This window comes from Muntiacus reevesi, chromosome 10 (assembly GCF_963930625.1).
Source record: "Muntiacus reevesi chromosome 10, mMunRee1.1, whole genome shotgun sequence".
NCBI classification, from domain to species: domain Eukaryota; kingdom Metazoa; phylum Chordata; class Mammalia; order Artiodactyla; family Cervidae; genus Muntiacus; species Muntiacus reevesi.
Window position 1 is genome coordinate 14823521 of NC_089258.1, and position 12670 is coordinate 14836190.

At 40.8% G+C, this 12670-nt stretch overlaps 1 protein-coding gene across 5 annotated transcripts in view; it reads left to right on the plus strand.

The window, feature by feature from the left end:
* Nucleotides 1-12670, plus strand: part of ERCC6L2 (ERCC excision repair 6 like 2) — a 174272-nt gene that overhangs the window by 46838 nt on the left and 114764 nt on the right. For all 5 annotated transcript variants that reach the window (XM_065946782.1, XM_065946780.1, XM_065946779.1 and 2 more), the window contains exons 5-6: nt 4733-4894; nt 5255-5462. In XM_065946782.1, coding sequence (XP_065802854.1) covers nt 4733-4894; nt 5255-5462 — 370 coding nt within the window. The remainder of the gene's footprint in view (nt 1-4732; nt 4895-5254; nt 5463-12670) is intronic.

Sequence of the window (12670 nt, forward strand, 5' to 3'; positions counted from 1 at the left end):
CCAGTCTTTTTTATGCTGACTATTTAGAGCTTCTCCATCTTCGTCTGCAAAGACTATAATCAGTCTGATTTCAGTATTGACCATCTGATGATGTCCATGTGTAGAGTTGACTCTTGTGTTGTTGGAAGAGGGTGTTTGCTATGACCAGTGTGTTCTTTTGACAAAACTCTATTAATCTTTGTCTTGCTTCATTTTGTACTCCAAGGCCAAACTTGCCTTTTACTCCAAGTATCTCTTGACTTCCTGCTTTTGCATTCCAATCCCCTAAGATGAAAAAGACATCATTTTTTGGTGTTAGTTCTAGAAGGTCTTTTAGATCTTCACAGAACCATTTCTCATTAGTGATTAGGGCATAGACTTGGATTACTGTGATGTTGAAATGGTTTGCCTTGGAAACAGCCAAGATTTATCGTTTTTGTGATTGCACCCAAGTGCTGCATTTTAGGCTTTTGTTGACTATGAGGGTTACTCCATTTCTTCTAAGGGATTCTTACCCACAGTAGCAGATATGATAAACTGAATTGGAATCAAGATTGCCAGGAGAAATATCAGTAACCTCAGATATGCAGATGATACCACCCTTATGGCAGAAAGTGAAGAAGAACTAAAAAGCCTCTTGATGAAAGTGAAAGAGGAGAGTGAAAAAGTTGGCTTAAAGCTTAACATTCAGAAAACTAAGATCATGGCATCCGGTCCCATCACTTCATGGCAAATAGATGGGGGAACAGTGGCAACAGTGGCTGACTTTATTTTTTTGGGCTCCAAAATCACTGCAGATGGTGACTGCAGCCATGAAATTAAAAGATGCTTGCTCCTTGGAAGAAAAGTTATGACCAACCTAGACAGCATATTAAAAAGCAGAGATGTTACCTTGTCAGCAAAGGTCTGTCTAGTCAAAGCTATGGTTTTTCCAGTGGTCATGTATGGATGTGAGAGTTGGACTATAAATATGGCTGAGCACAGAAGAATTGATGCTTTTGAACTGTGGTGTTGGAGAAGACTCTTGAGAGTCCCTTGGACTGCAAGGAGATCCAACCAGTCCATCCTAAAGGAGATCAGTCCTGGGTGTTCATTGGAAGGACTGATGCTGAAGCTGAAACTCCAGTACTTTGGCTACCTGATGTGAAGAGTTCACTCAGTGGAAAAGACCCTGATGCTGGGAAAGATTGAGGGCAGGAGGAGAAGGGGATGACAGAGGATGAGATTGTTGGATGGCATCTCCAACTCAATGGACATGGTTTGGGTGGACTCTGCGAGTTGGTTGTGGATAGGGTGGCCTGGCGTGCTGCAATTCATGGTGTTGCAAAGAGTCGGGCACGACTGAACGACTGAACTGAACTGAACTGAATTAAATTTGCTCATTCCCGTCCATTTTAGTTCATCAATTCCTGAGGTATCGATGTTCATTTTTTCCATCTCCTGCTTGAGCACATCCAATTTACCTGATTCATGGACCTAACATTCCAGGTTCCTTTGCAGTATTGTTCTTTACAGCACTGGACTTTACTTTCAGCACCAGACACAACCGCAGCTGAGCATCATTTCTACTTTGGCCCAGCATCTTCAGTCTCTGGAGCTATTAGTAATTGCCCTCTTCCCTCGTAGCATGCTGGACACCTTCTGACCTGGGGGACTTGTCTTCCAGCATCACATCTTTTTGCCTTTCATACCGTTCATGGGTTTCTTGCAACAAGAATCCTGGAAGGGTTTGACATTCCCTCCTCCAGTGGACCACATTTTGTCATTGTTGAACACTTACCTAATCCAGTTTCTATAGGCATCTGGTCGTACCATTTAAGAACTCAGTAACATTAATCAGATTGTTTCTTGGCTTTCTCTGCTACCGGCATGGGATATGCCTTCCTCTGTTTCATAAGTTATTTTGTTCATCTTCTTCCCTGCTTTTAACATCTTGTGATTGTTTTTTCCTCTTTTCCTTTGTTCTTAATCTCTTTTCCTTTATTCAACTTTATATTAAGAACACCTATAGAAAAATTGAACTGATACTACATGAATATCTTTATATCTATATTCACTGGTTGTATGTGTGCTTTTTTTTTTTTGAAAGATGTAAGTTAACGTGTGTGTTGACTGTTAAATCCGTTTAGTCTCTTCTAATGTAGCACATTCCCTCAACTTTAATTTTTTAATGTAAGACATTTTGAGGAGACCAGGCCAGTTGTCTCTTAGGGTGTCTCACAGATTTATCTGATTGCTTTTTCAAAGAGCTGTGTATTCCTCTACCATATGTATTTTGGTAAGCTGATTTTGATCTAAAGGCTTCATTAGGTTCAGATCAGACATTTTTGACTAGAATACTTTGTAAATGATAGTGTGGACTTCATATTATGTTACATCAGGAAATGTTAATGTCATGTTGTTCTACTGTTAAGGTTGCAAAGTTTGTCCCATAGGCTAAGGAGATGATCATCAGATCTCTTCATTTTAAAGGTATGTTTCTCCCTTTACAGTTAGAAGTAAATTATGGGGTTATACTTTTCTACTAGTTAAATATTCTGGTCCTTCAGTCCTTTTGCTTAGTGGTATTAATATTCAGAAATTATTGTTGTCTGAATCAGTTATTTTATTGGATTTTCAAAATAATGTTTTCCTAAATTTATCATTTCTTCTACACTTATTAACAGCATTCTCCTACAATTAGAAATTATCCACAGTTTCAATTGACATAGCAAGGTGAATGCTTGATTCTTTTGCTGCCATTTCCAATTTTCAGACTAACACACTGGTACAGTGGTCATCCACAAAGTTTCTCTCCCATTCCCCAACCCCCTTTTTTTGTTTATCAGTATGGACTCATAGATTATTGAGGTGCAATTGATATGCCATAGAATGTACCCATTTTAAGTATAGAATGGTTTTTAGTAAATTTAGAAAGTTGTGCAGTCATCACCACAACCCAGTTTAAGAACATTTTCACCACCTCAAACAGCTTTCTGTTTTCAGTCACTCTTTCATCCCAGCTACAGTTCTAGGCAACCACCAGTCTGCTTTCTGTCTCTATAGAATTGCCTTTTCTGGAGATTTCATGTAAATTTCATATACTATGTAGTCTTTTGTATCAGGCTTCTTTCACTTGACATTTTTGAGTTTCCTCCTATGACATGTTTCAGTAGTTTATTCCTTTTTATTGTTGAACAATACTATTGTATGTACCTCATTTTGTTTATCTAATGGATGGACGTTTAGATTGTTTCCAGTTTGGGAATGGATGGACGTTTAGATTGTTTCCAGTTTGGGGCTATTATGAATAACGCTGCTGTGAACATTCATGTACAAATCCTTGAGTAAATGTAAATTTTTTATTTCTCTGGGAGAGATATCTAGGAATGAAATTGTTGAGTAGTATAAGGAGTTTTAACCATTTAAGAAACAGCCAAAGTGTTTTAGAAAAATGTCTGTATTTTGCCAAAAGCAGTGTGTCCAGTTTTCCTTGCGAACACTTAATTTTGTCAGTCTTTCCTGATTGCCAGTCAAATAGGTTTGTGGTGGTATCTCTCTATTTTTTTTTTTTCTAATTATGGACTTTTTTATGTGCTTCAGTTGAGTTTAGTTCAGTCGCTCAGTGCTGTCTGACTCTTTGCGACCCCATGAACTGCAGCACACCAGGCTTCCCTGTCCATCACCAACTTATTGGCCTTTATATATCTTCTTTGGTGAAGTGTCTATTAAAATATTTTAGCATCTTTTAAATTGGATTGTTTTAACTTCTGTTGAGTTGTAGTAGCTCTTTATATAATTCTGTATGCAAATTCTTTTACCAGATTATGATTTGCAAATATTTTCTTGTAGCATGTCTGTATCATGTCTTTTCATTTTCTTAATGATGTCTTTGGAAGAGCAAAAGTTTTTTTTAACTTGGATGAAGTTCAACTTTCCAAGTTTTTTTTAATTGACCATGCTTTTGGTGTCATAGATCTAAGAAATTTTTCTGTAACCCAGAGTCACAAGCATTTTTCCTGCATTTTGTAACTTTTATAATTTAGCTCTTTTTTTAGGTCTACTATCTATTTTGAGTTAATTTTTATATATGGCATGAGATAAGAGTCTAAAGTGAATTTTTTCATACAACCCTTGGATTTTTATATATTCAGTGTTTTACACTACCCTATAGTCATTATTTTTAATGATGCTTTAATTTTCTAATTAGTTTTGCTCCTGTGTTCTTTGGACATGCTTTCTCAATCTCCAGTATTTCCCTTGCTGCATACCTGAGATCAACTATTTCTCCCTGGGATCCCGCTTCCGTTTAGTGGATAGACCACTGTGGTTGTTCATTGCTATTGGGGTAATAATCAATCCTAAACCTTTTTAGTAGGCAGAGCTATGTAGTGCAACTTTGCAGAAATCATGAGTTTATATTGATATTTTTCATTCATAATTAGCATTATAAATTTTGCTTATTTTATATTTATTTTTCTTTTTTATTACTTTTAAAAGATTCCTTTTGTGATTTTAGTCATGTTTAAATGAGTTATTTCTTTTCATTGTCCATAAACAGAATCTCTGCCCTTTTGTCTCCCTACGCATTTTATTTTCATGGGTTGTCCAAACGTGATCATTTAAACAACTAAGTGAAAATTCTGTGAAATCATCAGAGAGTAAAGAAGAAAAAACTCCAAAACTTTGGTAGAAAAAACTGGCCTCTAAAAATTATGTAGACTAAGAAAGGGAAGTTTTTTCAACCTTTTTTCCTTTTTGTTTCACTTTATAGTTTGGAATGGTCAGCTATCATTGTAGATGAGGTTCATAGAATCAAGAATCCAAAGGCTAGAGTAACAGAAGTTATGAAAGCTTTAAAATGTAATGTCCGAATTGGCCTCACTGGAACCATTCTTCAGAACAACATGAAAGAATTGTGGTGTGTTATGGACTGGTGAGTTTAGAAAATTATTTTCTACTTTCTTAAACTTTTTTCCTAATTATTTGTTTCTGAAAAAAATTAGTTGTCTGTTTACAGAGGTGTTTTATCCTAAACATAGTATGCACAGTAAAGAGTCCCCTGAAAACCCAGCTTTATGTATTACTCTTGGTCCCTGAAGTAAATATCTGAAGTAATTTACCAGTCCCATCATCTTATAGTTATTCACTGAAATTGTCATAGAGAACATTCTGCTTTTTTGCCTTTTGTTATCCTTAATAAACAAGTGACTTATTGTATTTCTTAAGAGCAGAAAGAAGTCTGTTTCTTATTGTTTAATAAAGCCTTAACATTTTTCTTATTGCCTTTATAAAGGGCTGTGCCAGGACTATTAGGTAGCAGGATCCACTTCAAGAAGCAGTTTTCTGACCCAGTAGAACATGGTCAGAGACACACAGCAACAAAAAGGGAACTAGCTACTGGCCGAAAGGCCATGAAAAGGCTTGCAAGAAAGATGTCTGGGTGGTTTCTCAGACGAACCAAGACTCTAATCAAGGATCAATTGCCTAAGAAGGAAGATCGGGTGAGAACCGCTTTTGTGTATATTAGGAATTCCTTGTCATGTTTTATTTATTCTGATAATACTTCTTTTGAAGAGGAAATCTATCTCCTGTGGTGTTTTATGAATACAGTTTTTTGCATTTTACTCAGTGTGAAAAAAATTATGTGCAGAATTTCATAAAATATTAATCGAGCCTGAGAAATCTTCCTCACTAACTTTACATCTAACAGGTCTATTATTAGTATACATTAAACTCATTTCTCTTATTTTAGAACATGAAGGCTTTTGATGTAATGCTTCCTCAACGAAGAAAGAGCTTCTTGCCCTAGTGTGTTTTCTGTTCATATTTGCCCATCTTATACTGTGTGCTGTCTATAACCCAGTATGTGTTGTGCTGTGCTTAGTCACTGTCGTGTCTGACTCTTTGCCACCCCATGGACTATATAGTCCATGGAATTCTCCAGGCCAGAATACTGGAGTGGGTAGCCTTTCCTTCTCCAGGTGATCTTCCCAACCCAGGGATTGAACTCAGGTCTCCCGCATTGCAGTCAGGTTCTTTATCAGCTGAGTCACAAGGGAAGCCCATAATCCAGTATATTTTTTGGTAATTTAATTCTCACTACAGAACAAGTAGTTAAAAGCTTCTTTTTAATAGGTACATTTCCTGTAGAATGCAGTGTATATTTGCACAACTAATTTTAAGAGTTTGCATGAAAATTACAGTTAAATTCTGTTAATTGTATAAGAAAATTTGAGGACTTGACTTTAAGAGGATCTTTTTTATTTTTATTTTTTTCAAGTGTTAAACCTTTTATTTTGTATGGGGGTATAGCTGATTTGAGCATCGTTTCATGTGTTTATTAGCCATGTATATGTCTTCTTTGGGGAAATATCTGTTCAGGTCTTGTGCCCAGTTTTTGATTGGATTCTTTGTTTTTCTGGTATTGAGCTGCATGAGCTGATTGATATTTTGGATATTAATTCTTTGTCAGTTGTTTCATTTGCTATTATTTTCTCCCATTTTAGGCTTGTCTTTTCACATTGTTTATAGTTTCCTTTGCTGTGTAAAAGCTTTTAAGTTTAATTAGGTCCCTTTTGTTTATTTTTATTTCCATTACTCTAAGATGTGGTTCATAGAGGGTCTCACTGATTTATGTCAAGGACTGTAGTGTCTGTGTTTTCCTCTGAGAGATTTACAGTTTCTGGCCTTACATTTAAGTCTTAAATCCATTCTGAGTTTATTTTTGTGTATAATCATAGGAGGTGTTCTAGTTTCATTCTTTTTCATGTAACTGTCCAGTTTTCCCAGCACCATTCATTGAAGAGACTGTCTTTTCTCCATTATATATTCCTACCTCCTTTGTCAAAGATAAGGTATCCATAGGTGTGTGGCTTTATCTCTGGGCTTTCTTTATCGTTCCATTGGTCTGTATTTCTATTTTTGTGCCAGTACCATACTGTCTTGATAACTGTAGCTTTATAGTGTAGTCTGAAGTCAGGAAAGTTGATTCTTCCAGCTCCATTGTTCTTTCTCAAGATAGCTTTGGCTGTTCAAGGTCTTTTCTGTTTCCGTACTCATTGTGAAAATTTTTGTTTTGATGGTATTTTTGTCCTTTGTATTTCTGCATTGTCTGTTGTAACCTCCTTTTTCATTTCTAGTTTTCTTGATTAGTTCCTCTCTTTTTTTTTTGTAAGATTTCCCTGTAGCTCAAATGGTAAAGAATCTGCCTGCAATGCAGGAGACCAGGGTTTGATCCCTGAGTCAGAAAGATCCTCTGGAAAAGGCAATGGCAATCAACTCCAGTATTCTTGCCTGGAAAATCCCAGAGAAGCCTGGTGGGCTACAGTCCGTGGGGTCACAAAGAGTCGGACCTGACTGAGTGACTAACATTTCACTTCCCTTCTCTTTTTACCTTGATGAGTCTAGCTAATGAATTATCAATTTTATTTTCTCCAAGAACCAGCATTTTTAGTTTTATTGATCTTTGATATTGTCTCCTTCATTTCTTTTTCATTTATTTCTACTTCAGTCTTTATGATTTCTTTCCTTCTACTAACTTCAGGGGCTTTTTTTTTTTTTTGCTCATTTTTTTCTAGCTGCTTTAGATGTAGAGTTAGGTTGCTTATTTGATGTTTCTCTTGTTTCTTGAAGTAGGATTGTATTGCTATGAACTTGCCTCTTATGGCGCTGCTTTTTCTACATCCTGTAGATTTTGAATTGTCTTGTTTTCACTGTTGTTTGCTTCTAGGTATTTTTTTATTTCCTCTTTAATTTCTTCGGTGACCTCTAAGTTACTCAGAAGCATATTGTTTATCCTCCATGTGTTTGTAGTTTTTTTTATAGCTTTTTTCCTGTTGTTATCTAATCTTACAGTGTTGTAGTCAGAAAAAGATGCTTGAAATGACCTCCCTTTTTAAAAATTTACCAAGGCTTGATTTATGACCTAAGGTGTGATCTATTCTGGAGAATGTTCTATGTGCATTTGAGAAATAAGTGAAATCTACTGTTTTTAAATGAAATCCCCTGTACATATCAATTAGGTCCAGCTGTTTCAATGTATTGTTTAAAGCTTGTTTCTCCTTATTAATTTTTTGTTTGGATGATCTGTCCATTGGTGTCAATGGGGTGTAAAAGTCCCCCACTATTATTGAGTTTCTGTCCATTTTCCCTTTAATCGTTGTTAGAATTTGCCTCATGTATTGAGGTGCTCCAGTGTTGGGTGCATATGTATTTATGATTCTTATATCTTCTTCAATTGATTCCTCAGTCACTATATAGTGTCCTTCATTGTCTCTTATAATGGCCTTTAACATCTGTTTTATTTCATTTAAGTATTGGTACTCCCATTTTCTTTTCATGTCCATTTGCATGGAATGTCTTTTTCCAGCCACACACTTTCAGTCTGTATGTGTCCGTATGTCTGAGGTGGTTCTCTTTTAGACAGCATATATAGGGGTCTTGTTTATGTATCTGTTGAACCAATCTATATCTTTTGGTTGGAGCATTTAATCCATTTACATTTAAGGTAATTATTGATCCTACTACCATTTAATTGTTTTGGGTTTGTTTTTGTAGGCCTTTTCTTTCACTTATGTTTCTTGTCTAGAGAAATACCTTTAGTATTTGTTATAAAGCTGGTTTGGTGGTGCTGAATTCTCTTAACTTTGCTTGTCTGTGAAGCTTCTGATTTCTCCTCTGAATCTGAATGAAATCCTTGCTAGAAAGAGTAGTCTTGGTTGTACCTTTTCCCTTTCATCACTTTAAGTATCCTGCCACTTCCTTCTAGCCTGCGATTTCTGTTGAAAAATCAGCTGTTAGCCTTATAAGGATCCCCTTGTATGTTACTTGTTGGTTTTCCTTTGCTGCTTTTAGTATTTGTTCTTTGTGTTTAATTTTTGTTAGTTTGATTAATATGTGTCTTGGCATCTCTCTCCTTGGGTTTATCCTACATGGGACTCTCTGGGCTTCCTGGACTTGGGTGGCTATATTTCCTTTTCCATGTCTGGGAAATTTTTGACTATAATCTCCTCAAATACTTTCTCATACTCTTACTTTTTTTCTTCTTCTGGGAGCCCTATAATTTGGATGTTGGTGCACTTAGTGTTGTCCAGAGGTCTCTGAGGCTCTCCTCATTCCTTTTTAGTCTTTTTTCTTTATTCTGCGCTGCTTCAGTTATTTCTACCATTTTATCTTTCAGCTCACATATACACTCTTCTGCCTCAGTTATTCTGCTGTTGGTTCCCTCTAGTTTGATTTTAATCTCAGTTATTGTGTTGTTCATTGTTGATTGTCTATTCTTTATTCCTTCTAGGTTCTTGTTAAACATTTCTTATATCTTCTCAGTCACCCCCTTCATTATATTTATCTGTGCCTCCATCTTATTTCCAAGATGTGGCTCATCATTACAGTCATTATTCTGCATTCTTTTTCAGATAGACTATTTCCTCTTCATTTGTTTGGTCTTGTGAGTTTTTACTATGTTCCTTCAACTGCTGCATGTTTATCTGTCTTTTCATTTCATTTAATTTACTGTGTTTGGGGTCTCCTTTCTGCAGACTGGAAAGTCATAGTTTCTCATAATTGTGGAGTCTACCTCCGTGGGTGAGGTTGGACCAGTGATTGTGAAGGCTTCCTATTTTGGGGGACTTGGGCCTCTGTTCTGGTTGATGGAGCTGGATCTTATTTCTCTGAAGAGTAGTGCCATATCCAATAGTGTGCTGGGGTGTCTGTTGGCTTGGTATGGCTTTGGGAAGCCTGTCTGCTAGTGGGCAGAGTTGAGTTCCTGTTTTGCTGAAGTTTTGACCTGAGATGTGCGGCTCTGAAGCTTGCTGGCCTTTGTGGGGGGCTTGGTCTTAGCGTTGAGATAGAGGCCTTTGGGAGTGTTCTTGTTGATTAACCTTCCATGGATTTGGGAATTCCCTGGCGATCCAAAGTCCTGGACTCGGGTCTCCCACCTCGGGAGTTCAGGTCCAGCTCCTTACGGTAGCACCAAGACTTCACAGGTCACACAGCACAGAAAACAAAACCCCAAGGATAATGGTAAAAACAACACTCAACAGCCCAGGGCACCCAAAGAAACTCAAATACTTACAAAAGAGAAAGGAAAAACAGAAAGGATAAAAACAGGAGTCAAAAGAGAGCAGTCAAACCAATAGGTAAACTTATAAATGAAAATGAATACTAAAAACTAGACTAGCAAAAGCACAAAATCAAAAATATGGGAAAATACAATATAACTAAAGAGTACTGTAAAAGTAGGAAAATAAAATGAATTTATTTAAAAATAAGATGTTTCAAAAATAAGAAAAAGTATATTATAAAAAAGAAAAATTAAAAGAGTAATGAAGAAAATACTTTGGCCACCTGTTGTGAAGAACTGACTCCTTAGAAAAGACCCTGATGCTGGGAAAGACTGAAGGCAAGAGAAGAAGGGGACGACAGAGGACGAGATGGTTGGGTGGCATCACCGACTAGATGGACATGAGTTTGAACAAGCTCTGGGAGTTGGTGATGGACGGGGAAGCCTGTTGTGCTGCAGTCCATGGGGTCACAAAGAGTCAGACACAACTGAGCGGCTGGCTGAACTGAATGAAGATAAACAACATTAGAGCAATATGGAAAAGAAAAAATATATATAGAATGATATTAAGAATGTCTTCATGATTTCTCCATTGACTTCTCCACACAGTGTGCTCTAGTCAATCTGCCACTCAGAAAGTCCTCCAATATTTCTAGGGAAATCTCTGGATCTCTTGTTGACAGTGTGAGGCTGGCTCAGATTCAGATCTTCCCTTACTCCAGCTTATACTTGCTCCCCAAAGCCACCCCTGCCTCTAGAGTTCACAGTCTCAGGCTGATTGTGGGGACTTAATCCATTGCCTCTGCGGCTGCAGGAGCGACTTCCCCTTTTCTCCTTTGCTCGCAAAGCTCCTGGTGTTCCACTCTGGTCTTTCCCTGTCTCTGCTTGTAGACTGCCCTCTGGTGTCTGTCCCCTGCCCAGACAGGAGGGGGCGAAAGTGGCAGCTTACTAGGGTGCACTTGCTCCGTTGGGCCAGGGAGAGAGAGGGATAGGGCAGACACAGTTGGGGTGTGTGTAGGGAGTGTGTGGGGAGTGTGGGGTGTGTGTGGGGAGTGTGTGGGGAGTGTGGGGTGTGTGTGGGGAGTGTGTGGGGAGTGTGTGGGGAGTGTGGGGTGTGTGTGGGGAGTGTGTGGGGAGTGTGGGGTGTGTGTGGGGAGTGTGTGGGGAGTGTGTGGGGAGTGTGGGGTGTGTGTGGGGAGTGTGTGGGGAGTGTGTGGGGAGTGTGGGGTGTGTGTGGGGTGTGTGTGGGGAGTGTGGGGTGTGTGGGGTGTGTGTGGGGAGTGTGTGGGGAGTGTGTGGGGTGTGTGTGGGGAGTGTGGGGTGTGTGGGGAGTGTGTGGGGTGTGGTGGGGAGTGTGTGGGGTGTGTGTGGGGAGTGTGTGGGGAGTGTGGGGTGTGTGTGGGGAGTGTGTGGGGTGTGTGTGGGGAGTGTGTGGGGTGTGTGGGGTGTGTGTGGGGAGTGTGTGGGGTGTGTGGGGAGTGTGTGGTGAGTGTGGGGTGTGTGTGGGGAGTGTGTGGGGTGTGTGTGGGGAGTGTGTGGGGTGTGTGGGGTGTGTGTGGGGAGTGTGTGGGGTGTGTGGGGAGTGTGTGGGGAGTGTGGGGTGTGTGTGGGGAGTGTGTGGGGTGTGTGGGGAGTGTGTGGGGTGTGTGTGGGGAGTGTGTGGGGAGTGTGTGGGGAGTGTGTGGGGAGTGTGGGGTGTGGTGGGGAGTGTGTGGGGTGTGTGTGGGGAGTGTGTGGGGAGTGTGTGGGGTGTGGTGGGGAGTGTGTGGGGTGTGTGTGGGGAGTGTGTGGGGAGTGTGTGGGGTGTGGTGGGGAGTGTGTGGGGTGTGTGTGGGGAGTGTGTGGGGAGTGTGTGGGGTGTGGTGGGGAGTGTGTGGGGCGTGTGTGGGGAGTGTGTGGGGAGTGTGTGGGGTGTGGTGGGGGGGGGAGTGTGTGGGGAGTGTGTGGGGAGTGTGGGGTGTGTGTGGGGAGTGTGTGGGGAGTGTGTGGGGTGTGGTGGGGAGTGTGTGGGGTGTGTGTGGGGAGTGTGTGGGGAGTGTGTGGGGTGTGGTGGGGAGTGTGTGGGGTGTGTGTGGGGAGTGTGTGGGGAGTGTGTGGGGTGTGGTGGGGGGGGGAGTGTGTGGGGAGTGTGTGGGGAGTGTGTGGGGAGTGTGGGGTGTGTGTGGGGAGTGTGGGGTGTGTGTGGGGAGTGTGGGGTGTGTGTGGGGAGTGTGTGGGGTGTTTGGGGAGTGTGTGGGGAGTGTGGGGAGTGTGTGTGGGGAGTGTGTGGGGAGTGTGTGTGGGGAGTGTGTGGGGAGTGTGTGGGGAGTGTGTGGGGAGTGTGGGGAGTGTGTGTGGGGAGTGTGTGGGGTGTGTGTAGGGAGTGTGTGGGGAGTGTGGGGTGTGTGTGGGGAGTGTGTGGGGTGTGTGTGGGGAGTGTGGGGTGTGTGTGGGGAGTGTGTGGGGTGTTTGGGGAGTGTGTGGGGAGTGTGGGGAGTGTGTGTGGGGAGTGTGTGGGGAGTGTGTGTGGGGAGTGTGTGGGGAGTGTGTGGGGAGTGTGTGGGGAGTGTGGGGAGTGTGTGTGGGGAGTGTGTGGGGTGTGTGTGGGGAGTGTGTGGGGAGTGTGGGGTGTGTGTGGGGAGTGTGTGGGGTGTGTGTGGGGAGTGTGTG